This window comes from Diorhabda sublineata, chromosome 7 (assembly GCF_026230105.1).
Source record: "Diorhabda sublineata isolate icDioSubl1.1 chromosome 7, icDioSubl1.1, whole genome shotgun sequence".
NCBI classification, from domain to species: Eukaryota; Metazoa; Arthropoda; class Insecta; order Coleoptera; family Chrysomelidae; genus Diorhabda; species Diorhabda sublineata.
The window spans coordinates 25,725,692-25,752,405 of record NC_079480.1 but is presented as its reverse complement, the minus strand read 5'-3'; the positions used below and the strand labels follow the sequence as shown (position 1 = coordinate 25,752,405).

The 26,714-nt window shown below is 32.4% G+C and overlaps 1 protein-coding gene across 1 annotated transcript in view; it reads left to right on the top strand.

Moving 5' to 3' along the window:
- Nucleotides 1–2,896: 2,896 nt before the first annotated feature.
- The window catches only part of LOC130446385 (gamma-sarcoglycan), a 187,364-nt gene continuing 163,546 nt past the window's right edge, over nucleotides 2,897–26,714 (top strand). The window contains exons 1-2 of the mRNA XM_056782612.1: nucleotides 2,897–3,061; nucleotides 9,188–9,424. Of these exons, the coding sequence (XP_056638590.1) occupies nucleotides 9,248–9,424 (177 nt within the window). The 5' untranslated portion in view covers nucleotides 2,897–3,061; nucleotides 9,188–9,247. The remainder of the gene's footprint in view (nucleotides 3,062–9,187; nucleotides 9,425–26,714) is intronic.

Here is a 26,714-nt window from a genome sequence, read left to right as displayed (position 1 = left end):
TTCATATTCTATCGAGTAATCGAACTTGTCATGTTCTATCATAAAGAATTTTATGGTTTTTAGATAATTTTTATATTAATAGAGCCATAGAGATATGAAGATAAGTTCTAGATACACAAAAATGTTAAATAGAATTGTCTTAAACTAATAGAATCATGTGACAGTGGAACTAATTATAATAAACATAAAAAATAATACCAAAAAATTTAATTTGAAATTAGTGAACAAAATAATGTTATAAAATCGTCGAAGATATGGACCGTGAATCCAATCCTGTTCGATTATTTTGAAAGAATCCCAAGACTAACGGATGGAGCAATTCTGAGAAAGGCTATTTACATGTTTTTATATACGGCGGCGATTTCAGTTTTCATAGAATCAATTTCTAGAAAAGCCTGTCTATATTCTAGAACCGAATTATCTAGAAATTTCTCTTGTATAAATATTTGATTATTGAGCAGCAAGAAGGTCGGTAAATAATCTGATGACATTCCGAACACATCAGGATAGACAAGTAAACAGTGTGTAGTGTAGTGACTAGTTTAGTGTACTTAGTGTAAGTGTATATATAGAAACAGTGTGTATAAATGCAACCTATCATTAGAAATAGTTTGAATAAATTTGAACAGAGATAAAGACAGGACTTCCAAAACACAACCGATTTCCGCGGCTTAAGTATAAACAACCTCGAACAGATTTAATAAGTGGTTTCCAGGGAAGACACGATTAGATAGTGTCAAGTCCACAACACAAGATAATTCCAATTAAGTTGAAATTTCATTATATTATAAGAAAAACTTTATGGTTTAAGTAATGAAATGGAAAATAACCTCAAAACTAACTACTGGAGCCGGAGTAAGTATTGCCAACCGTTGTGAAGAAACTACCAGCATCACCTCCTGAATTTTTTTAATCATTCACAGAAATATAGGACCAATATGAAGTTGATGTTTATAATCCATAAAATAATGCGAGATTTTTTTGTAATTATATAGTTCTGGAACTTCTGGAACCATTGGTGATATTCATACTAAATATCACTGTTCATCAACACTACCACTACACCAACATTAAATAATTACACTGTCTGACAAGCGTTTCGGTAACCAAGTTATCGTCTTCAGAGAATGAAAGTTTCCCTTCAGTCTCTGAAGACGATAACTTATCATCAGACAGTGTAATTGTGAGTGTTGGTGTAGTGGTGGTATAAACAATGTATTCAGTAATAAATATACTTCCAACATTGACGCAAATGCCACTATTCTTAATATATTATATTATTATTTAAAATCTCAAAAGATAGATCACGAAGAATCATTTTAATCATTTAGAGTAGTTCAAGCTGTATCCCAATAACTTCTGGGATTTAGGAACATCGTTAGACAATAAAATTAGACAAAAAAATCTGTAGCTATCATGTATGGAAGATAGACGTAAGGAGGAGTATCTCCTATGTCATGAGTGCTGAGAAAATGTCCATCTGTAAACAGCGAATTATTCTTTGAAGACTCACCGAAATAGCGATAGTATAGCGAAAGGAAATGATATTAATTTAGCAGTTATAACGGGTAGCGCAAAAAAAAACGCATGAATTTGAGTTGAGTAGTGGGAGTGGAAGGAACGGAGCGGAAGGGCATGGACTGATTATTTTGTACGCTAGGGCGTCGAGTTTTAATAGCAATGGCGCAGTGGACCGTGGCGCATCGCGCTTCCGCTGTTTAACATTTCTTCAATAGTGATGAATCTGTTAAAACTGTTCAACGGCTTTTCCCCACAGAGTTCAATGTTCTACGAAATGGTAAAGCTAGGCTGGGTTCCGTTAATAGCTCTATACCTGATTGCATCACAATATTTCGTTGGGTTGCTTTTCATCGCCCAACTGGAGCAGTTAGGAAGCAGAATTTGTCTGGTTGTCTTCGCACGGTTCTTCAAATATCATGCCGCTACACTAGGCTCCAATAAACAAAGTCATAAATTGGATAATTTAAGCATTGTATTCATGTGAGTCCATTTCGTACGCAATCAAAATAAGCCGAATTATACTGGTTTGAAATTCATGCATTCTTTTTGCGCTTGTATATTGCATGAAAAATTTTCGAATTGATTTGTATATTAAAAGTTTTGTTAAAATACTTGACATGCAGGAATTTAATTTGGTATACTATTCTAATAACATCTGTTGGTGTTTGTTAAATCTCTCCACTTGCTACCTCAATGTGATTCTTTACAATGGTCACTTTTTGATCCACTGAGATGGCTCTCCTCATTTCTATACTCCATACTATCATTTTATTTGGAATTTCTAGAGCCATTGGCTGTTCATATTACCACTAGACAAATATTCACAATTACGCTGTAGGACGCGCGTTTCGATAACCAAGTTATCGTCTTCACAGACTGAAGGTAAACTAAAACCTAATTACTTGACTGAATTTTCTTACAAATGAACCCTCTACCGCGAAAATTAATTCCAGCAGGAAAGCCTCCTTGGCGGGAATTTTCATATCCATTCTTTGACTACTAAACTATAGAGTGGTCTGTAAGGAATTGGTTCTTTGTCCGTATAAATATTTTTCACAATCCCAAATAATAAATGCTGTTTTTAGGTTAATATCTAAAGAGTTATTAAAAATCTCATAATATAGTTAAAAAATCTCACCAATTCCCAAAAGTTTTTTGTGGAGCCTCTAAACACCGTTTATAAAGAAAATTACAAAAAACATAAGCCAAAGCACGACAAAAACAATTATTTTAAAGATATAAAATTCCAACGGAAAAAAATCTTTCGCGGCTTAGTGAGCAGCATATATTTTCTATTCACTTCAAGTGGTTAGCTTTACTCATGCGCTTTTCCGGATCGTCGAAAGAGACACTGCGATGCACGTGAGCGAACTTTAGTTTACATTCGAACGCGACGAGGGTCGGTAAACGAGGTTTTCCAATTTTCCCGGAAAGCACGTGCGTTGGTTACGAGTTAAAAAGTTCTCACCAACATTTTCATTGAACAATTTCATTATATTTTAATGTTTTCATCATTATTGAAAATATCAATATTATTGAGGTAAATATGAGCAAAAACCTTCAAGTGAATTTGGGAAAAGTAATTAGGGTTACATGTAAAAGTGAGCGTCTTTCAAGTTGATTACTATATTGAATGATTTTTCTTTGCTAGTTTGATTGAATTTTATCATAATCGAGTACAATTGGAAATTTGTCCAGTTGAGAAACCGTCAAACTATATTCATACGATGTGAATTGAGGCTGTAGTTTAAAACTTGAGCATAGCAAAGTTTCAATTAGAGACATACATCTACTTTTTACTAAATTATTTTATTTTCTCGTGGTTTCACTGGCCTACAATAGAATAATTAGATTTAATTCTAACTTTTATCAAAATATTGCTATCCTCAAAACAATTTATTTATAAAATTTTATAACATAAAACAACTGTTTCTTGTAATATATGCTTTAACATATATTGCATTCTATTTTCTTAGAAATCTCATAGGAATTTAAGGTTATTTTCTTTTTCCAAACATTCAAAAAGAAGGGAACTGCCTCCCTTATAAATTAATTTCCATTGTGATTTATTGAATCTGAATATAGAGAAACTATTTCAATTTTTGTTTGTTAGATTTACAACAACAAATATGAAATAAAAATTTTTTCAAGTCGTTCAGGCCACCTATTTAATTTTTACTGTACAAAGTGCATCTTTATTCCATAATAATATATAAACATAGTTTATTATACATTGAACAATGTTTTTCACATACCTCCAACAAGAAGTTCTGGAATTTGGAGGATAGTTAGTTTTGTGATGTTAGTTTGTGCTTATCTAAATTTTCTCTTGAAACATTCGGAATTTTCACTAGATTAGATACAAAAGAGTTTAAATTAAAAAATTTTGGGCATATCATACTATTTGATTTGATTTTTCTGGTATTTCTGTGTTCATAAAAAATCAATCGACTCATAACAATAGTTTTTTCAATGTCACGGTTTTGTGAAACTGTTGGTATCTATTCCAAATTGACTGTAAAATTGTTCAACTTCTTCTCACTTTGCTTAGAACTATATTTCATCAAATTCTTCGGAATTTTCATAATATTTTTCTGATATAATCGAAGATAAATTAGTTGTGCTGTGGAAACATATTTTGTTTTTGTCATTCCAAATTATTTCCCAACGATTCTGCATTTTTTGAGTTTTATTCAAACTTTTGATACATCTTTGATTCTTCTAGATCTTTATTGGGTGTCTTCAATCTATTCGTGGAATTGGGAGCAAAATTCGTTGTATTATAGTAAATTTTATTGGTACCAAATTTTGTTGGAACTATTGGAATTTCTTCCAGATTAGGTCCAAAAGTATTCAAGTTGTTGTCCAATATTTCAATTTGTTCAGTGGTATATTGACATGATTCATCAGATACTTCTGAATTTTCAAGTACAATCCAAAGTATATTAGTCATGTTTTAGGAAAAGAATTGGTTTTTGTCCAAATTATTTTCCGAAGACTATGAAACTTTTGTGCAAAAGAAATGAGATTTTGTTCGAACAACTTTGTATTGTATTGACACATATTTGGGGTTTCTAGTTTTTCTTAATTTTCAAAAAAAAATTTTTAAACGTGGATTTTAAACAAAATTTATTGTAGTTTTTTTCCAAATTAGATTAGATCCAAAATTGATCATGTTGAGCTCAATTTGTTTAGAATTATATCTGCGTAGTACATCAACTTCTAAATTTCTATCAGATTCTTCTGGTTCAATCTGGTTTGGTTCGGATCCACTCCTTTATCTTCTGTACACAACTGATCTACTTCCATCAGACAATATCCTTAGTGCAGTATATGCAGATGACATAAATTGAGTAGATCCACACCAAGATTACGAGTCCAAATGATGTAGCATCGAAATTAAACGAGAAAACTGTGACAATAAATCAACATGAAATTCCACAGAGGGAGGAAACTAAATATTTTTGATTCCATCTGCATACTTCTCTTCATGAAAAGAAAACAACATGGGATTAAAATTATAAAACTAAATTGAATAATTGGTTGAGAATTGAATCTTTAGAGAAAAATCCATGGTTTTCAACACATTCTTTGAACTTATTTGGAAATATGAAATCTAGCTTTCAGGTCTTCATAAAATATATGAAATATTGAAAGATTTTGATGAAAACTTTTGGGGAAGTTAACAAATGTTCCGAGAACGATATTGCAAAAGGACAAAAAAATTGTGTTGAACAGTAAAATCTACTATAAAATACTTCACTCTCATCCTAATCAAATTGTCGTAGTATCAGAATCTATTATCCGATGTAAAAATTGAAAGATTCACCACGTATTACATCGTTTTCAAAGGTTTTAACCTATGGATAAAAAGTTTTATCATGTTTACTATTATATTTCAGCATACATTATTTTAATTAACTAGAAGTGTTAAATATTTTCTTTCTATTTAATTCTATACTAGCTTTTACCCGCGGCTTCGCTCGCATCGAGTCCGTTAAATAAGTATCAGAAATCATTATAATAGAAAAAAACGAACTCTGTAGCCATATTAGAACCTGAGATATAGATGTTTGAATGTAGAAAAACCTACAAAAATCCATAACCCCACATTGAATGTCCGCGCCTAGCTCCTCTCCAACTCAACCGATTTCAGTGTTCAAAAACTCAAAAGGAAGAAGGTGTTTCAGCGAGAGTTCTTGAACTAAAACTAACTCTGTAGCTATATTTGAACATGAGATATAGATCTTTGAGTGTGGAAAAATTGACAAAAACCTACAAAAATCCATAACCCCATATTGAATGTCCGCGCCTAGCTCCTCTCCAACTCAATCGATTTCAGTGTTCAAAAACTCAAAAGAAAGAAGGTGTTTCAGCGAGAGTTGTTGAACCAAAACGAACTGTGTAGCTATATTAGAACATGAGATATAGATCTTTGAGTGTGGAAAAATTGCCAAAAACCTACAAAAATCCATAACCCCACATTGAATGTCCGCGCCTAGCTCCTCTCCAACTCAACCGATGTCAGTGTTCAAAAACTCAAAAGAAAGAAGGTATTTCAGCGAGAGTTCTTAAGCCAAAAAGAACTCTGTAGCTATATCAGAACTTGAGATATAGATGTTTGAATGTAGAAAAACCTACAAAAATCCATAACCCCTCATTGAATGTCCGCGCCTAGCTCCTCTCGAACTCAACCGATTTCAGTGTTCAAAAACTCAAAAGGAAGAAGGTGTTTCAGCGAGAGTTCTTGAACTAAAACGAACTCTGTAGCTATATTAGAACATGAGATATAGATCTTTGAGTGTGGAAAAATTGACAAAAACCTACAAAAATCCATAACCCCATATTGAATGTCCGCGCCTAGCTCCTCTCCAACTCAATCGATTTCAGTGTTCAAAAACTCAAAAGAAAGAAGGTGTTTTAGCGAGAGTTGTTGAACCAAAACGAACTGTGTAGCTATATTAGAACATGAGATATAGATCTTTGAGTGTGGAAAAATTGCCAAAAACCTACAAAAATCCATAACCCCACATTGAATGTCCGCGCCTAGCTCCTCTCCAACTCAACCGATGTCAGTGTTCAAAAACTCAAAAGAAAGAAGGTGTTTCAGCGAGTGTTCTTAAACCAAAACGAAGACTCTATCTTGAATAGAACCTGAGATATTGAGGATAGAACGTGTGTATGTGAAAAGCTCCCATAAGTAATGTACAGGGGGAAATCGCATTTGAGTATAACTTGAGAATGGTGAAAATTAGATGAAATCCCATGGTTGATGGCTGATCTGTGCATCAATACTTTTCATTGAAAAAAAAATTAAGCAAATCGATTGGGTAGAACGCCTGAACGGACTCGGAATGGAAATCATCAATTTTTTTAATATATAAGATTGCAACTAACTTTAACAAATTTGATATATCTATTTTTAATCTATTAGTTCTACTTCTTTTGTGATGTATAAGAAATTTTTCTATTTACACATACCTCTCATGCGTTGTGTTAAGAAACAGATTGCAAACTCAATTGAAAAATGAAACAATATACCTCCAAATAAATCTGGTAGAATACGCAGTTGTTTGTGTTCCCGCATCCCTCTAGAATTAGTATCGTTCAATCTATATCAACAATTATTGTAACGATTTACATAAACGTGGTTACATCGAAAAATACCATATTACTTGTAATATGTCTGCTTCCACGTTTCATATTTTGTTTCTCGAAATTTCAAGCTGTGATCCTCAGACATTCATTTAATAATGTTACTCTTTGACGATAAATTTATCATCAATAATGGTTAAGATGGATCTTGCCCTAACATCGTGTTTAATTGCAGTTTTTGGAATGGTTGTACAAGGATTTAATAATTTTCTATACCTTCCAAGGACTGCTCATTAATTGCTACGTTCAGTTTTGAATCGATTTTCAGTGAAATTCATTTCATTAATAGTTCGTAACCCTTCAAACTGTAGTTTCATCCATTTGGTTTGGTTGAATTTTGTGTAAGTTACATTGAAGAAGTGAGCTAAATAATCACACGTTCTTTCATGATCACTATAACCTTTCATTTCCTAACTCAGTACCTAATAACCAGAAAATCTCTTATTAATGATACTGAAACTTTATTTAAAATGGAGAAAATTTCTTTTAAATAAACCATTTTTCAATAACTTTGGAAGCATCGAAAGTCGGCAGAAAGTTAAGAGTTGTGATAGAAGAGAGAGAAATTGTCAAAAAATTGTTACGATTTGTGGAAAAAAGCTTGTAAAAACTAAATAACAAACATGAAAATAACTAAATGAAGATGAAGCAAATAAAATAAAATTTCAATATACAGAACACAACCATAATGAATAACAAAATTGGATTTGATTTCGATTGGCAAGTGATTGTGCATTTTTTGCATTGTAAAATATTGAACCCTCAGCTAATTCTTAACGTGGAGTACAACAACCATTATGAAATTGGAGAAACGTGCAACGAATTAGGCAAGTGGATTCAAAGATGAATAAGGAAGGAAGAGTCAGTATTTTTAATCTTTTAAAGAAGTTCCTGCAGTGAGCCTCGCTGTTTAGTCCGAATAAATATCTAATAGATGTAGTTTGAAAATTCGCTCAAATTAAGTCGCACTAGACGTACCCCAGAAGGGAAGGGCATATCGGAGATGAGACTCAATAAGGGCATAATAAACTGTTAAGGTGGTGTATAAGTTCAGTTCTTTGGAAACTGATCTCAGGAAAAAACAGGAGAAGCTTCCATTTCAAGGAATTGTCCACAACAAACCCTAAGAATTTTATAGATTCAACGACGTCAAAGGTGGTGTTATTCAATAAAAAAGGCTTCAATGTATTTTTATATTAGGAAAATGTGATTTTAGAAACGTTGAGACAGAGAAGTTTATAATCGCCCCATTATTTAAGGGTGATTAGGTCACTAGATATGCTCCTATGAAGTGCCGTGAGAGACTAGTGTCTTCTGCAAACATTAAAAGGTTATTTTGGAGTAAAAATGTATTCTGGTTAGATCTAATCGAGTTTTATTTATTTACCAAACAAAAATAGCATATAATTACTTTACGAACACACTATATAAATTTATCAATTTAAACTTTTTAATGTTTATTTATTAGACCTTTCGACATGTTTATATTTTCAAATAGTCTTGATTTTAGGTCTCTTTTGATTCACAATTATTTTTTTATCTGAAAAAGTTATGTTTGATACTACTTGGTACGATTTATGAAAGTTAGACAACAAATTCATTAGATGTGAAAAAAAGTTTTTCCTCAACGCCTTTATCTTGAGCGTTACAAAATTTTTTTACCAAACCTCAAATATTACCCAGTTTTCTATCTATCCAAGAAACTAGATCACCTTTTTTTGGAACACTCTGTATTTATGCACGTGGGGGACAACCGGTTTATGCATGGTAACTTCCATTTATCGAAAAATATTTAAGTAAGATAGGCTTAACAAGGGGAGAAACCTGGAGTGACTCATCTTGTCTTATAGCTAATATTTTTTAGTAATAGCGGAAATTTGTGAATCGAAAATATTTTTTTCTCTATACTAAACTCAATAAACTTTTGTCGTTTTTTCATCCACTTTTAATAGTTATCTCAACCCCAAAGGCATTTTATCTGCAGTGGTCTTATTCCTGTATCATTTTTCAGATCTCGATGTGACAGATTATGTGAAGAAACGGAAATAAACAATTGTATATAGTATATAACATGTCGGCTGATGAGGATTTATTTTTGAACGGCACCGGGAAAACGAAAAGCATTTATCAACAATCCTCTACGGGTGAAAAACACGTCCTTTTTTATCCTACTAGTTCTCTGCCATCGGTGGGCATTGACAATCAGACAGGCGATAGAAATACAACTTCCAGAAAGCTACAAAAACAAGTAAGTATACGTTTCATTCTATTTTTGTCAGATATTTTGTTCTTAAAAGTAAAAGTAAGATATTTATAGTTGCGACATAGCAAACATGAAAAAAGAAATGATGAAATCATTTATTGTGTACTACATTTTTTTGATAAAATTATTCACCCTTTGGGAGTAACAACCCTCCAAAAATTTAAATGAAAATGGAACGACCATGTCATTGCATTAAGAAAGATTTTCAATTTTATATTGAGCATAATGTTTTCCATGTTGCTTATGAAAAAATAATCGATTAGTTTAGAGAACAAATATCACACAAATCGAGAAAAATTCAAATTATATACTTAAATCGCATACTTAATAAGAATTAATAGTATCTAAATTCATTCAGATCTTTTTCCACAATTTAATTTATTTATTTCATTCCCTGTGATGTGATTCAATGGATCGTTTTTAGTTGAGGTCTAGCTGTAGATATCTGACTTTAAATATACGAGGTCTGGATATTAAATAACGAGAGTGGTTACGAAAAAGGGTTTTATTATAAAAGTTATTCTACATTCTACATTCGAATGCTTCCCTTCAAGTAGTGCTGGAAGACTCAAATCGCGTCCTTTTCAAAGCAGATCTTTCTCTAACCTTTCAAGGAAATCTGAAGAGAGCTTTTGGACAGGAGTCAGATTTTTTGGCACCAACTTCGCACAGACTTTTGTCATGTGTAAGTCCTCGTGTAAAATTTCTCTAGCCGTATCTTTATCGGCGTTTACAGCATCGTCAATCATTCGGATGCTTATTCGACGATCTACACGCACAATTTGGTTGATTTTGGTCACTTTTTTCGGAGTTGAAACAGCCACAGGGCGACCTGAGCGCTGGTCTTCTTCAGTGCTCTCTCGGCCATCACTAAAGCGCTTACACCACTCAAAAACATGCGCACGATATAGAGAATTGTCCTTTTAAGCTTTTGCAGCAATTTATAGCACTCAGTGAGAGTGCAATATATTGAGAAATTTAAGATTGATACGTTGGTCGACGTTGTACGAGAAAAAAACACGTTCGTTTCAAACCGGTACTGCACAAATACTATAATAGTGACGTTCATAGACATCAAGATATCTTGATAGAGGCTAGAGGTCTAGAGCGACCTCTAGGCGCATAGTCTCGTTATTTAATAGCCAGACCTCGTAATCATAAAAACTAACACATCAGGATCACCAACTCGCGAAAAGAAATTTTATGGAATCGAGTTGATATGAGGATTCAGATAAACATTCATCATTTTTTACTCATATTCATGCTGCTCATTTGATATTTTGCATGGATTTTGGAAAATTGAAGTTAATTGGTTTTTCATTCATTTTAAGAAGCGACATAATTTTTTTTCCTTTTGGCGACAGGAATTTCTGTATCCAATTAAAAAAAAAAACACAAGTCTACAAGTGAAAAACTGCATAGGTCGTTCACATTTTCTTATAGATTTTGATGTTAAAGAACCCAAAAATAAATATAAGAAATTCCATCACATCAATTCATTCCACAATACTCAATTTCATATTTTTATTTTGTGTGAAGTTATTATTTACTAAAAACTTTGTATCTCATTTTTTGAGCTTTCAATTAAATAAAAATTGAGTGTTCTTACCCTAGTGAACAAATATAATTATAATTTAATGGGAGGATAAAGAATTTGTTGTGTTAGGCAGACGATTGCAAATAGGTTAAGTTAGATTAAACAGTACGATTGAACATGTTCCAGCGTCGTTTCTGTCTCAAAGAAATGTAAGTGATTTTGTGGACAATGCTCATTTTGCTTACTTCAAACCAATATGTGGTGATCAAGGCAAAGGATGGGTTCCTCATAAGGTTTTCAGAAGTTCCGAGGATGATCTGCGCTTGTGATTTAATGGAATGAAAACTGCATTTCGTACTGGCATTCCTATGGCGTGAACATAAAAATCAGACAACCTTTCGCTATTTCTGTTCGGTTGATGTGAACTAAGCAGAAAGTATCTTCCTCTAAATACAAGTTCCGCACCTATCTCCTAATTGAGATGACATCCTGAGTGATACAGAGAAATCAGAAACGTTTGCTCCTCAGAAAAAATTTAGCTCAGATTTTTCAGTTAATGAGAAACCTCAAATTTGTTCTCAGATTGAGCTCAATAACCTAGTAGGAGTCTTGAGAAAAATAATAAAAACATCAATGGATGGTTTGAGATTTTAAAATTCTAAAAATGTGGTTGGGTTGACAGTCAGATTATACAAAATTTCTTCATTTTCTATGTAGAGCCAGAGAGCTGACTGGCCATCACGACAAGGTTTAATTCCTGGTGAGAAAGAAGTTATCAACATCGCCAGAAGAGGTTTTATTGCCGCTTAATAATAATAATTATTAATAATTAATAATTAATAATTTGTGAAATTATCACAAAAAGATGGGGATTGTTTTAGATATATTAATTCCAAATTCTCGAAATTATCTGAAGTCATGTTGAAAGAAGGAGTTTTCATTAACCCCGACATAAGAAAACTTTCGTCTTATCTCCTCTTCACTGAATCATTGGGGGAAATCGAGGAGCATGAGATTCTTTCAAAAATGTACTACATATGAGCAATAAAATATTTTACCAGGTTGTACTTGATATAGAGAAATGTTACCAAGGAAGATGCCATGTCAGTATAATAGCGAACTACTGCTGGATGTTTAATCGAGAAACCAAAGAATGAAACCAAAAACTAGGTCGGAGAAGCATCAAATAAAAACAGAAAAGATTTTAAAAGGAAACAGAGTGAACATAAAATTTCTTATTATTGTATTGGATGGAAAGTAATGAATGAAAAATCTTTTTTCTTCTTCTGTCAAACTAAACTAGCGTAAATTCACACGAATATCTCAACTGTAGTTGCATTTAAAGCAAAACTCCAATCTCAACGCAATCTTTGTCTATTTTCGGTAATTTCTAGGTTCTCGTAATGCTTCTTAGACCATGGTCGATAATTTTTGGAACCAAAACAATAGTAGTAGGATCAAATCTATTGCGAAAGGAAAATAATATAAGAAAAATTAACAGAAAAATGATTTATGGGCGATCTGAGGTCCGGAAGAAAATGAAGAAGTGGTTTTGTCCTTTGGTTCTGTAGGTAGCACATTTCTATTGTACCTGCGGCTAACTCCAACATGTAAGAAGTAGAACTACGCAATTTATACTTCATACAAGACATTCGTATCAGTCGCGGTTTCCAACTTCAATGGCACAATTATTGTTTGTATAAACAAATGTCATCAACATAATCTATGTTCCAATAGTTTTGCCACAAAGTATTTAACCATAAATTTTTCATAAAGGAACTTAAATGAAACTTTTCTCATTTGCCATAATTAACGGTTAAGTAACTGAAGAAATTAATTACTTAAACTACCTGAGGAACATCTCTCATTGGACCATAAACGACTTGAAGATCTATTTCCACTTATTGTGGGTTCAGACATGATATTCCATCTTTAGATTCGGCTTTAACACGGTGAATTCTTCCGAGGAATAATATTTGGGTTCTGAAAAACGCTAACTATATCAGGATTTGGGATCTGTTCAATCAGATTATAAATATAAAGAGATTTCAAAGTTTACAAAGTCATTTTCAAGTTTTATCACTACAACCTACAACTCCTAAAATGTGTGCCAAAATTATTATTTGACATAAGTTAGCAGCCTTGAACGACTTAATCGTGGCAAAACAATTCATTGTGATTTAATTTTGACGTGACATGTGACTTGACGATGAATACAAATTATTACATCGAATTGTCCACATCATCCATTTGACAACAATAAAAATTGTCATAGTTATAGAAAAAAAAATATTACCTCATACAAAAAATAGTTTCTACTTTATACAATAAATAAATTGAACCGATATTCGGTTTTTGCTTGAAAACGAAAAAATATTAATATATTTATGCCATCCTAAAAAAAGCGAAATGAAAATTTTGATGATAAATGTTACCTTCCAAGTTTATTAATAAAGTAGTTTGAAAGAAGCTTTACGGATCATTTAATGTGCTCTCCAGATGATTCCCGATGAAAACTTTACCTTCTAAATAAGAAAGATGCTCCTGGATAGGTATTTTGAAAGTTTTAATAAGTTCAATATTTATGTTGTTTTTATAAACACGTTTCATACATTCACCGTTGTTCAAATTATATTTAGAAAAACTTTAATGAATTGATAGTATGTTCGTAAAGTAACGTTCCTTCTCATTTTATTACAATCTCTTATAATTCATCAATATGTGCGTTAGTGGAAACTCCATGTCGTTATATCTATTAGATTGAAATCAATGAACGGTAATCATTACGATAAAACGTGGTGTATAACTGAATTCAAAGATGATATTGATTTCGTCTCGTTGGCTTAGTAGGTACATGATCACGCGTGTAATATTCTTTAGTCCATAGTAGCCATATGGCAGTTTTTTTTCTTATTGTGTTTAGGTTATAATTATAGACGGATTAGTCTATAAAAAATTATGAGAAGAAACAACAAGTTATTTGAAAACAAAACAACTTAACCATATGATTCTAAAAAGATATCAAGTTTTTTGGAAAAATGAAAATTACTAAGAAATAAAAACATGAATGAACTGGATGCAATTTATGAAAGGTGAGGTATTTATCGATTAAAATGTTTTGTGAATCCATATATTGAATAAATACCTGGCTTTAGACCTTTGTTACTTGTAGTAGTTCTTCGAATCTATATATTAGCTCTATTTTCTGTAACCTTTTGGTAACTAGAAACAGCTTTTTTCTGTATTAGCCATAATAGAAGGTAAAGACTTATTCTGAATAATGTTAATATTTTTATTAATACTAGTATTGTTCAGATTGGAAGTATTTGAAATAGATGATCCATTTTCTTTTTTACGGAGAGTTTTATTTGGACCTTCCCCGGACTTATCTGCTACAAGTGTATCTCTATTATCTGGAAACATAATTTATAGATATTTAAAAACGACTACATTATATTGTTAATTCAATTTCAAATATATGAATTTGTGTATGATTTTGAGGAAACTTATAAGCAAAACAAAAACCTAGTCTTCAAGATTTATAAATCCGAAATTATTAGTTTGGCTTACAGAGCTACTCAACTATAAGATCTTAAATTTAGATCAACTATTGAAATGCTAGAGCTACATCACGGACTAATAATTATCCTAAATTATTTTAAACAAATATTATAATCATTAATCAAACAAAAAATATTTTAAACATCAATATGTGAAATGCTTATCCTTACTATATGTAGAAGGAATTTTTTATGAGTCATCCAATTATTTTAGAAAATATAAAATAATAATAATCAATAAACTGTATAATATATTATTTGACGCTATTTTCCAATCTACACATAACTCCTACTAACCTCTGTCATTCCAAAAAATAACAGTTACTATAGCTTGGTTAGCTCCCCACATTGGTATCGTAGCAAATCAATCAAAAGGTAAAAAGTGCTCCAACTATCCATTTGTAGTACACTCCATACAATACACTTAACCAAGTATCTTTTCAAGCCTCTCAAGATCAGACTTGAGTTCTAAGGATGAGAATCGGCCATTCAAGATTCACCCAAGGATTTCTAATGCCTTCTATCTTTATACCCCTACTATCAAATATGTCTTCTAAAGGAAACTACTTGGAACAAATTTCCATTCTTCAATTTTTTAAAGTTATGAAGCTCTACCATAAACTAAAGAACAAGTTCTTCTATATATGTTATAATTATGATGCCTATAAGGGAAGACTTCCCAATATTTGGAAAATAGATTAAGCCAATTTCTGAGTTGTTCAATAATATTTTTTGATTTAGCAAAATTCCAGTGTCTTGTAAACGAATATTTATCTTGGTATCAGAACTTGGTAAACGATTATTTGGATAACGCTAGCCTCTAAGACATTACCATTCGCTAATCCATACAAAAAATGTAGTAGTATCAGTAAACGTTGGCATCGTTGTTAACTTAGCACAAAAAACCTGTATGATAAAAAGTTTTTATAAAATTTTTGCGTTAGTACAGATAAAATAAGATCAAACCCGGAGTTTGATTGGGCTTGGGCGTTTCTGATTTTCTAGTTTCTCAGAGGTTTTCGGTTACTGAATAAGCCTAGCAGCTCTTGCAAAATTAAGAGCACGGGATTCCCAAATTTCGGAACTTGTAACTCAAAAAAATTTTGAATCGCGAATATCTCGAAAACTAAAAAGAATTCGAAAAGAACTGCCCAAACAAAAAATGTAGTGCAAAAAATTTTCTAAACAAAGGTATTCAGTCATTTTTTCATTGGAGCCATAATTTCTAAGTAAATCTTCTTCAACGCCGAGCATCCGCTCGCGGATTCCCGCCAGTGCGAATTCAACTTTGGAATTTTTCGAAAATCTTGCGAGATGAAGAGGTATATTTGCCACATAAGCACTTGGACTTCTTGGTTTCAAATAAACTAACTTTCAAAAAACGCGATCATGAACACTATATTCGTTCTCGTTTGATTATTATTTCAATATTCACAGACGTATCTCTTTCATAAAAATGTGGATACTCATTTTGAAGCTTAAAATCTCATCTTTAAGTTTATACAAAAACATTCTCAGGGTGATGTATCCTTATTCATACAATTTTATAGATGCATAGAAAGCTCTAAATTCGAAAATTAGGAATCAAATAACTAAAATTAATCACTCTTCCATATCCGAGAGTAAAAAAAGATCATTTATCTCACCTTCAAAGCTGGACTTGGCTGACTTGACTGACAGAAAATATGCATGCCAGAAGCTCATAGAGATATGTATTTTCCCACGTTGGAGTTTGTTGTTCATATCAGGAAGTGAATCTGTACTAAGACAGTGTTCTTTGAGTGAAACTCCAACTCTCAAGCCCGGATTGAATGCGCAAAATATTTTTTGAAGATGGCAAAAAATTGAAACCTTTTTTGTAGAAAATTTTGTGCTCGAATTTTTTGTCCCGGAAGATTGTGTGGAAATCCTGATAATTATCGAGTTATCCTCAATTCAAAATGTTTTTGAGTACATGAACACATTTTACAGTGAAAATTTTAAGGCTAGGAAAAAATGCTTGGAGACCAATCTGTAGAGAATTTTGAGCTGTACATTTTTTCTTCTGCACTTTTTCCGAATTTCAAGTTATTCGCGATTTAAAATATTTTTGAGTGTAAAAACTCACTTAAAGTAAAAATTTAGAATAATTTGAATAATTGTTGTAGAGAATTTTGTACTCTATATTTTTTATTACTGTAGTTTTTCTCGAATTCCTCATAGTTTTCGAGTTATTCGTGTTTCAAAATTTTTTAGCGTTTCAAGTCCAAATTTGATTTAAGGTTTCAGTTCAAAATCGCTTAATTTAACTTTACTAAAAATAAGCATGTTCTTTCGTATTACTTCTAGAAGCGTTACAAGGAAAATAAATTTCACTTACAGTCAGAGCTTATTTATTAGACAAAATTCAACACTCTTTATTCCTTTAACGACAAGACTTATCACACATGTTTATGGGATACAACATTTTAGATTACTTAGGAAACACCTTTTATCAATTTACTTGAACTCTTCGTATTTCTTTTGAAAAAACAGCCAAATCTCTTTCAAATATTATTGTTAGTGCTATCAAATCGAATTTTTAAACCCCTTCGCGAAAACAATGAACACTGTCAAAGTATGGAGGCAGTACACTATATTTATATATCCATAAAAGTAATGGTGGATTAATAAAAGAGTGGTGGTTTCAGAAAAAAACAAACGGATACGTTCGTACCCAGCTATAAAATCGTTACATCTTCATTCGAAAATTGTTCTCAATTGGTAATAACTGGTAAAATGCCAGGTGTGTGGAATGTGCCAGCGCTGGAATTATGGAAGATTTAGATGGCAAACGAGCATGTATTTATCCAAGTTAATGGTAATATTTTGAAAATATACATCTATATACAATGAGCTTGCATTACGTATAATTTACAAATGCATTGATAAAATTCATTTGGTGTCATACTTTGTTTAGTATAGGAGACGCCTATTCTAGCAGAAATATCAAACTAAGGGAATGCTTCCAGTAAGTTTTGGTCACAAGATGGTTCTATTTCTGTAATATGAGAAGCTTATTATTGTGTAAATTACAAATTAGATGTGAAACAGTCTTTCAGCTCAAGATATTGACGAAATATCAAACAAGATATTCAAGTATGGAGGAACAATACTTGATTACACGAAGAGCTACAGACTATTTTTAATAAAATATTTGACATCAAAAGTATACCATCAGAATGGAAAGTAAGTATTTTGATTACAATTTTCAAAAAAGTTGAGAACAAAAACTTTTCCCTAAACGTTTAGTAGAAAAAGTGATGTCATCTGGTATTTCTGAGAAAAAGCAGGGATTCGGAAAGAACAGGTCTGCTACAGATCCTATTTTTGTGATCCGCCTAATTACGGAAAAGGCTATAGAGTTCAATAAGACAGCCTATATGTGCTTCATCGATCTCACCCAAGCATTTGATAGGGACAACTCTACTAGAGAGAAGGAAGATTCACCCCAATATAATAAAATCAATCGAAGATCTGAACACCGATAATTACAAATATATTATATCAGAGTGAAAAATGAACTGAGCAGTGACGGCCGGCCGGTATCAGACAAGGAGACAGCCTCAGCCCTATCTTGTTCAGCATCTTGGATGAGATTATAAACGAGGTAAAGCAAGCTGGAAGAGGTTAACAGATGGGAAACAACGAAATGGAAATAGTATGTTATGATGATGGCGCTGTGATCATCTCAGAAGACGAAGACAACTTACAAAGGCTACTGAATAGGTTTGAACAAATAGCGAAAGCTTTCAATATGCAAATATCCCTGAAAAGAACCAAATCTTTTACAGTATCCAGAGAACCGATCAGAGTGTACAAGTCATTCGAATATCTAGGAGCGAACGTAACAAGAGATAGAAATCATATTATCATACCAGTGATTATTTTCGAATTTCCAGTGACGATTTATTCTCAGGACAAACCTCGCTGTCATTGATTTCTATTAAAAAATTGCTTTCAGTACACATTCTGGAACCACCTTGGCAAGTCTTACTGAATACAGGGATATATTCAGCAGCTTCTGCAACTCGCCAAGCTAATTCTACCCCAGTTATTTGATAGAATTTCCGTTTAAGCCCTTCAGGAATATTTTCATTCAATAAATTCATTTTTGTTATTTCTACGGAACTTAATGTTGTCGAATTTTATTTCCTTTTACAGGGATATGATTAGAGTTTTCGACGTATAGAACACTTTTAAATGGATTAATAATAACTTTTTATATTTTTTGTGAAACAGCTTACTTCTTAAGTTTCACATGGTTAGTTTAGGTAAGGTTAGGTTACATGGTTTAGATCGTAGTTTATTTGAACTTTGTGCCATCTATTCTTCCCATGTACATAGCCTAATCTTCTAAAATTAACGCGAGCTCTTCCGCCGTCCAATTTCCGTCCCAATGATACTTTCTATCGTTCCAAAAGTTTCTTAAATGCTTTTCATAGAAATTGTTTACTCCAAACGGTATTTTTTGGTATGTTTGGTTCTATGATTTCATCAATAGAATCGTTAATATCATAAATGATTTCATTGGATGTGTACTGGAGAAAAAAATTTATAATATCATGAGAACATCGTAAATAATTGATTATTTTTGTGAGTTACGAGATGTTATTTACAACAAACCGCGAGATTGAGAAACGCGCCATTTATTAAGTTAATTTACACCAAATGAATATTTTTGTATCAAAGTCCTTTCTCATTTCAATCTGAATGGAGAGTTTTGAAATTCAGTATTTTTACCTTAACATCTCCTGTTTTTTCAACGCACCAGACGTTGGTATTGGTATTGTTTGATGTTAATCATTTATGAATTGATTATTATAAATGGCGACTTTGTTTTTAAAAAATTTCATTAGGTATAAGATTGTTTGTTTACCACGACACGTAATATCGACAGTAGATATTTGGTAGACTTTCTTTGTAAACTATCAGGGTTGTCTCTAGAAATTCATATTTCGAGAACGAATTTTTGCGGTTTTAGTGTATTCATAGGTTTTGAACATCCAATTGCCTCCCTTATAGCCAAACTTGAAATCTATTGAGGTGATTGCTACTCTAACACATTTTGTTCTACCCTTAAACAAACCAAAGTGAATAAGCCATGTCGCCAACAGTATAATCCCTTGTCTTTACCACTTAACTATAAACAATTAGTTAGTCTTATAGAGAAAACATTTTCAACTGAGAAGAATTCAGTTTACAAAGATTTAAACTTAGCTGTGATGTAGAATAAGTCTTGTCTCTACTTTTTTTAGTTTCTGCTTCTGTTCCATGACACAGGTAGATTTTATGCTAATAATTTCTTATCACTCACGTCTTTTTTTTCCTTTTTTTTTACTAATATTTTCTATACGTTTTCTGTATCGATACTGCTTCTATTGTAGAAGACAATTTCGTTATTTAATCAGTTATTATATGTTAACTCTCAATTTCTTCTCTGATTTATTAATTCTTTTCTTAAAATTGTTGTTTATTATATTTTCGAGTATTAGTTGAGCGTTATCTGGAAAATCGAGAACGTAGTCGCACCCGAACATTATTAATAACCCTTGTATAAATGATTACGTGACAAATAATAGTATCGCGTGCTTCTAACTTTTGTTAAAGTGCAAAATATTTAACGAATGACATTTTTATTTTTCGATCGAAATAACAGGCAGAACTTTTTCGTTACAATTTAATTTAATGTTTCTCAGACTCGAGTTATACTTGACTAAATTACCCTTTTCATATTAAATGACCATTAGAATAGCGAACGTAGTTTCATAACTTTTTATTAACACCGAGCTTTCGAAAATATTTCGATTATCTACGAATACCTTTGGGAGAAAAAACACGTGAAAATCCGCGGAAATAAACAGTGTATCGCTACTAAAGTTTGCGATAAATGGGAGACTGTTTTAATTTTTTTATTACGAAAAAAAATTATTCTTCATTAAAAGTTCTGCATAGTTGAGACTTGAAATTCAACCACCATATTTTTCATTCGATTTAAAGTCATTATTATCAGCTTTTAGCTTATGTTATGGAAAAATTGATATATACAAGGTGTTTAAAAAAAGGTGTCTAGGATAGATAGAAAACTAAGAAATATTTGGAGTTTGCTCAGTAAAAAAATTTCCTATCGCCATCATTATTCAAGATAAAGGGCGTTAAAAAACATATTTTTTACGATTTTGCGACTAATGGCAACATTGTATTGAAATTTGATATATTTTGCAAGCTGATACATCTTGAGTACTAATGGCGTAAAAAAATTTTTTTACTGAGCAAATCCCAAATATTTTAAAGTTTTATATCTATCCTAGAGACGTCATCACCTTTTTTTAAAGCACCCTGCATATGTATTACCTGCTAACTTATGTACTTAATCACTGATATCTCAACTCAACCCTCTTCTTTCATTTTACGAGAATATTCTATTGAAACATTCAATATGTATATTGAGATCTTGCTGGGTTCATATCTGATACCTAATACAACCACAAAAAAGATTGTACTACCTAGAGTTTTAACCCTAATTGAGATCCCATTGAAATGTAATGCTGAAGAAGATAACTGAGGATCCACTGGTTGAAAATGTATGCAATAAACCACGGAATCCTGGTGCTCTATAACTGCAAGTTGGTGGAACAGAAAAGTAGATAAGATTATGTGAATCATAATTCTTCCAGAAAAAAATAATGAATAAGTATTTCTAAAACTACACTTCTGTTATCAGCACTATCTACATGTTTTCTTAGACCGTTTCAAATATCTCCTAAATTCAAAGTCCGGAGTGTCTCTAATTAAAGACCAACAGTAGTCTGCAAGCATTGCTTGTTCTTATTTTCCTTGGTAGCGTTTTCCATTTGAGGCGATATCTTAATGCAAGCGCTGTCCATGCTCGTCAATTCAAGCGTCCATATTTTCCGGAAAAACTGTATTTTCAAGGACTTATTACATCCCAAGTTATGACATACATTAAGCATTTTTTTGATGAGATCCTTCAATTTAGCGTCACTCACAGACGGAAATTTTTGTTTTAAAAATTAGAAACCAGTTCCATATTTGTCCATAGCTTTCAAAAAATTGTTGATTAGCCCTAATTTTTACGTAAAATTAGTAATATTATCTTTTCGGAGTTAATTGAAGGTTTATTTGTTTGTCAGGAACATAAACGGCTCTTGGCAGCCAAATTGTTCTTACATAATATTCATTTCTCTGTCGTGTGTTCCACTCGAATAATCTGCACATTGGTTTACTTGACTCCTTGAGGACTCCTTGAGGAATCAAAGAAGAGTTTTTTTTTCTCTGACTTATGTTCATTATCCAGTTTCAACATCAACCCCTCAATGTCATCACAGTACATCAAATGGTTCTCTTCAGAAAACAAATCAACACTTATATCGTGACCTTTACAGTACATGGTAACTTGAAGTTCCTACTTAAGCAGATTCCACCGTTTCAGTCTTGAACTTTAACAGCTTTTTCTTTGGGCAAATCCAAATCTGAGATCATTAAGCTCCAATTGGTTCATGAAATACGATACTGGAGGACTGATAGGAATTGTAAACTCTATTTCAATTTTTTCGTTTTCAGAAATGTTGGAACACTATAAACTGGAGAAGACATAGGAACTTTTTCCGAATGAGGGACTGTTTTTGTTATAGAAGATCATATACTCGATTTCCTCGAAAGGATTTTTATATTGGTTAAGCAAAAATAGCAATCACTCATGTGATTAGTAGATTCGCTCTGGTTTTCCAAAAGGCATTGTTAAATATTGTCCATTAAACCGACTGGTTAAATTTCTATGACATGAGAAACATCAGATGTGTGGTAACTAGTATTTACTCATGTTGCGAATATCCAGGTTAAAAAATGCTCGATATACCTTCTCAAGTAAAGGTGTAATAGCCTAATTATCTTGGCACAGGACTACGAAGACTTAGAATATATGACAAGAAAGCTAGTAGAGGAATACAGGAAATAGGGTCTGGAAGTAAATTTGAGTAAAACTAAATATGTGTATTGGAGGATAACAACTAAATTTAATACTTGAAGAAACACAACAAAAAATAAGTCGTTGTACAAAACACAAATACCTAGGTATGTTAATCACTATTGATGAAAGATTAGATGAAGCAATCGCACAAAGTATTAACCAAGGAAGAGAAGCCATAAGACAGCTAAATAGTGTATTGTGGGACAAACAAACATCGAATATATAATAGCATAATAAAAAGTATAACAACATATTGTAGCGGAGTCTGGCCTCTAAAAGAAAAAACAGTGAAAATGCTTGAAGCCACAGAAATGGATTATTGGAGACGCGCGGCAGGAATCTCAAGAAGTGAAAAAATAAGAAACGAGAGAATCAGGGAGATCATGAAAGTGTAGCATACGATTACAGAAAACATTAGAGTGAATCAGTTAAGTTGTTACGGACATGTCCAAAGAATGCCTGAAGATCGCATACCCAAACAAATTTGAAATTGGACACCACGAGGAAGGAGGAAGACCAAGATTAAGTTGGAGGGTATCGAGAAGAATATTCGAGAAAGAAGATTGGAAGAAGATATTTGGGAAGATCGAGATATATATAATAACTCTGAGCTACTTATAGAATTTAATGGAAAGGGAGTTTCGTAAAAAAATACTGAAATGATTTTAGACAAAAAAATTGTGTTTTTCTGTTCTGTACTCTATCAATAAAATGATTAACAGATTTGATTCGAGCAACTTCGAATGTTGCCTGGTGTAATCAGATATAGAAAGTGAACTAGTTTCAGAATCAGACCTCGTAAACTGATAAGCGACAGATCTTGAAAAGTCTCAGTGAATCAACACTACTAATACAACCAGAAGATATTGAAAGATTGTATTATCCAGAGCACTAAAAGTTTTAACCTGAATTTATATTCTGAGTAAGTTCATTGTGCTAAAAATATGACTGTGGATTCTACATGTTGAAAGATGTGCGCAATAAACCACAGGGCACTCACATGCGAGTGAACTTGATGGAAAAGAAAAACTACTCTAGACGCAAATTAAATTAATTAAGTTTTCATACTCAACTATTTCTTTTTATAAAACTTCAGTCACAGAGTTCTAGATTATTCAGAGTTTATGTCTTCCAGGAAATCTATTTAGAGTTGTAAGATTGTAAGACTTGAAAATAGCTCAAATTGTTCAGATAGTGAAATTCTAGCTTTTACATAATTCCTTGTTTTTGTTTCTCAATATATTTTTCATCTCTTCCTGACAAATTTCTCAATTATTCGACAACAAAGGGCGAGAGGATTGATGACAACCTAGCCTGCGCATCGTTGAGATGTTATATCCTTTGTCATATCGCAGTTTTCTTTATTTTTGTGAATCTCTTGATCAAATCTTGAAGATGCTTTCCTCGTTTGTTCATTCTGAAATAATTTTCAATAAAAAAACACATTTCCATGATTCGTTCCTGAATATTTGTTGTAAAGCTTCACATTTCTACCTCACTCAACTCAATATATTATTTTTGGAGAAATCTTCCAATCAAATTTTTGAAAGTTTCACCTTCAGTCTCTGAAGACGATAACTAGGGGTTATCAAAACGCTTATCAGACAGTGTAATTGGGAGTGTCGGTGTATTGGTAGTGTAAACAGTGTGTTTAGCATAATACAAAAGTAGGCTGGGAAAGTGTAAGTATCTAGATGATCTACAATTACATGAACAATGACAGGTATGGTTTATCTGGTATGCTGAATGAGTTAACGATTCATAATACCTAAAAAATCGATTACTTCTCAGTATTCATTCCTATATAAACAACTTTCTACGTACCTATGTGATCAGAATATTCTCAAAATTATCATCACCAGCATCTATAATTTAAATAATTCTTAAATACCGATTGCTCCAAAAAAACTTATTTTGCGATTACGAACATTTTCGTTTAAAGATTATCTTCTGGTATATAATGGTGAATTTAATATCAAAAATTTCGAAATATACTCGACGTAATATATTCTGTAATATACTGAAAATGTTAATACAAGTTTTGCTTTCAGGTATATACTTCAATTATTTGCTTTTGCATGGGTTTATAATAAAGGGATTCGTGACATTCTGAGAGCTAATGAAAGATAATATGACAAATTTTCATAAAAAGCTAACTAATAAAGTAATGAAGTTGAAAAAAAAATCATTCATGTATTTCATATATTTTACGTATTATGTTACAAGAAGGATAATGAAGAGATAGTTATTATGATGCATTATTTGATATTGTGGAGTTTCTGGAATCAGCTTATTGGAAAATTCACGACCTCTTCTTCTTTTTCTCTTCTCTCACAACCTCTAACATTTGGTGAATGGGTGCTGGTAAAGTTGAAGGGAGATCCACTTTTTATCGAAAAATTGTTTCCAGCGACGAAGCTTTTTTCTAATTGAATGGATACATCAACCAGCAAAATTTCCGCATCTGGAGTGAAGACCAGCCAGAAGCATTGTAAGAGTTACCAATGCACCAAGTCACTGTTTGGTGTGAATTATGGGCCGGTGGCATTATCGGGCCGTACTTCTTCAAAACCGACGATGGCTGGAACGTTCCTGTGAATGGCGAGAGCTACCGTGTGATTATTCACGTTTTTTTGCCCAAAATGGAAGAATTGGACATATCTGACATGTAGTTTCAACAAGATGATGCCACATGCCACACGGCACGCGAAACTATGGCCAAATTGAGAGCCGCCTTCGGTGAACATTTCATCTCACGTCTGGGGCCCGTCAATTGGCCGTTTAGATCGTATGATTTAACGCCTTTGGACTATTTCTTGTGGGGCCATGTTGAGGCTAATGTTTACAGGGATAAACCAGCAACAATTTTGTTGCTGGTTTGTGGTGTATTCAGTATAAAATTGATGAATTGATTTTAGGAACCATATTACTACATCGGACACATTGTATTTCTTACAAATCATTGAATAATGCTTTCAGTAGGAAGAAGTTATAGTATTCTTTCCATAAGAACACAATAAATCTGAATATCACCGTTGTTTATTGGATTTGTTGTTATATTGACTAAAGACATTTTTTATTAAGTGAGGTTAACGGTTCGGCATTAAAGCTAAAGTTATAGAGAAAATAGTAAAGACTAAGTGCATAAATCAGTTGTCTTCATGCTGTTAATTTCATGTCTCCGTGTGAGAATAAGTTAACGGAGCTTAATGTAATATAGTATAGGTAATATCAACCTGCCGCTTGCTAGTAATTACACTTTACAACGATATTAATGTCACGAATATATTCCGTTATATTCTCGGAAAACACGTGCAAGATTTTCTAGAATTGTTACAAGTGTGAGTCAAGAAATAAGTCATAATTCTATGAATGAACTGAATATTGAATAGATACTTTATAACATATATGGTTAACCATTACGTAGTAAGAGTCTGTTAGAATGAATTCTATACAAAGCTTTCACAATATCGGTCAAAAGTTTTTACCAATCCTATAGTTTGCGTGATCGATTTTGATATTTATATTTTGAAAAACATATGAAGATGAAGAAAAAAGTAACAATGAGTCTTCAATCTGTAATCTGTAATTTATTTAAATTATAGATCCATCGATGCAACGCCTTTTTTATTATCTTGGCATACAATTGTGACATCCTCTGTAATATGCAAATAATCTTGGTGTTTCAATATATTCCAAAAAATGTAAAATGGAAGTAGGACTCTGCTTTTTGACTTTCAGTACATTCTTCCTTCACTATTCCTTCAAATACTATTTACTCAGCTTCAAGGAATGCTTAGGATCTTTGTTATGTTGGAAGATGAACTTTTTGCCAATCAAGTGCTGACCACAACGTACTACATTCTTCTTTAATATTTTCTTATAGTCTCCTTTCCTCAAAATATCTTTCTTTCTCTTTCCCCAAAACATCTCCTTACAATCACCATACTTCCGCCGCGTTTTCCAGTCGAGATTACACATGGATCTAACTTTCTATGACCTGTGTACAAAAAGTCATAGAGCTAAAAACCACAAACTTTGACCCATCACTACGTAAAAATATATCCCATACTTCACGCGTCCAATTTTCATGGTCTTCAACCCACTTCTTCAACTTAATTTTATTTTGATGAGGAATCTTCACTGTTCCAAAAGGGTATTTGACCTCAA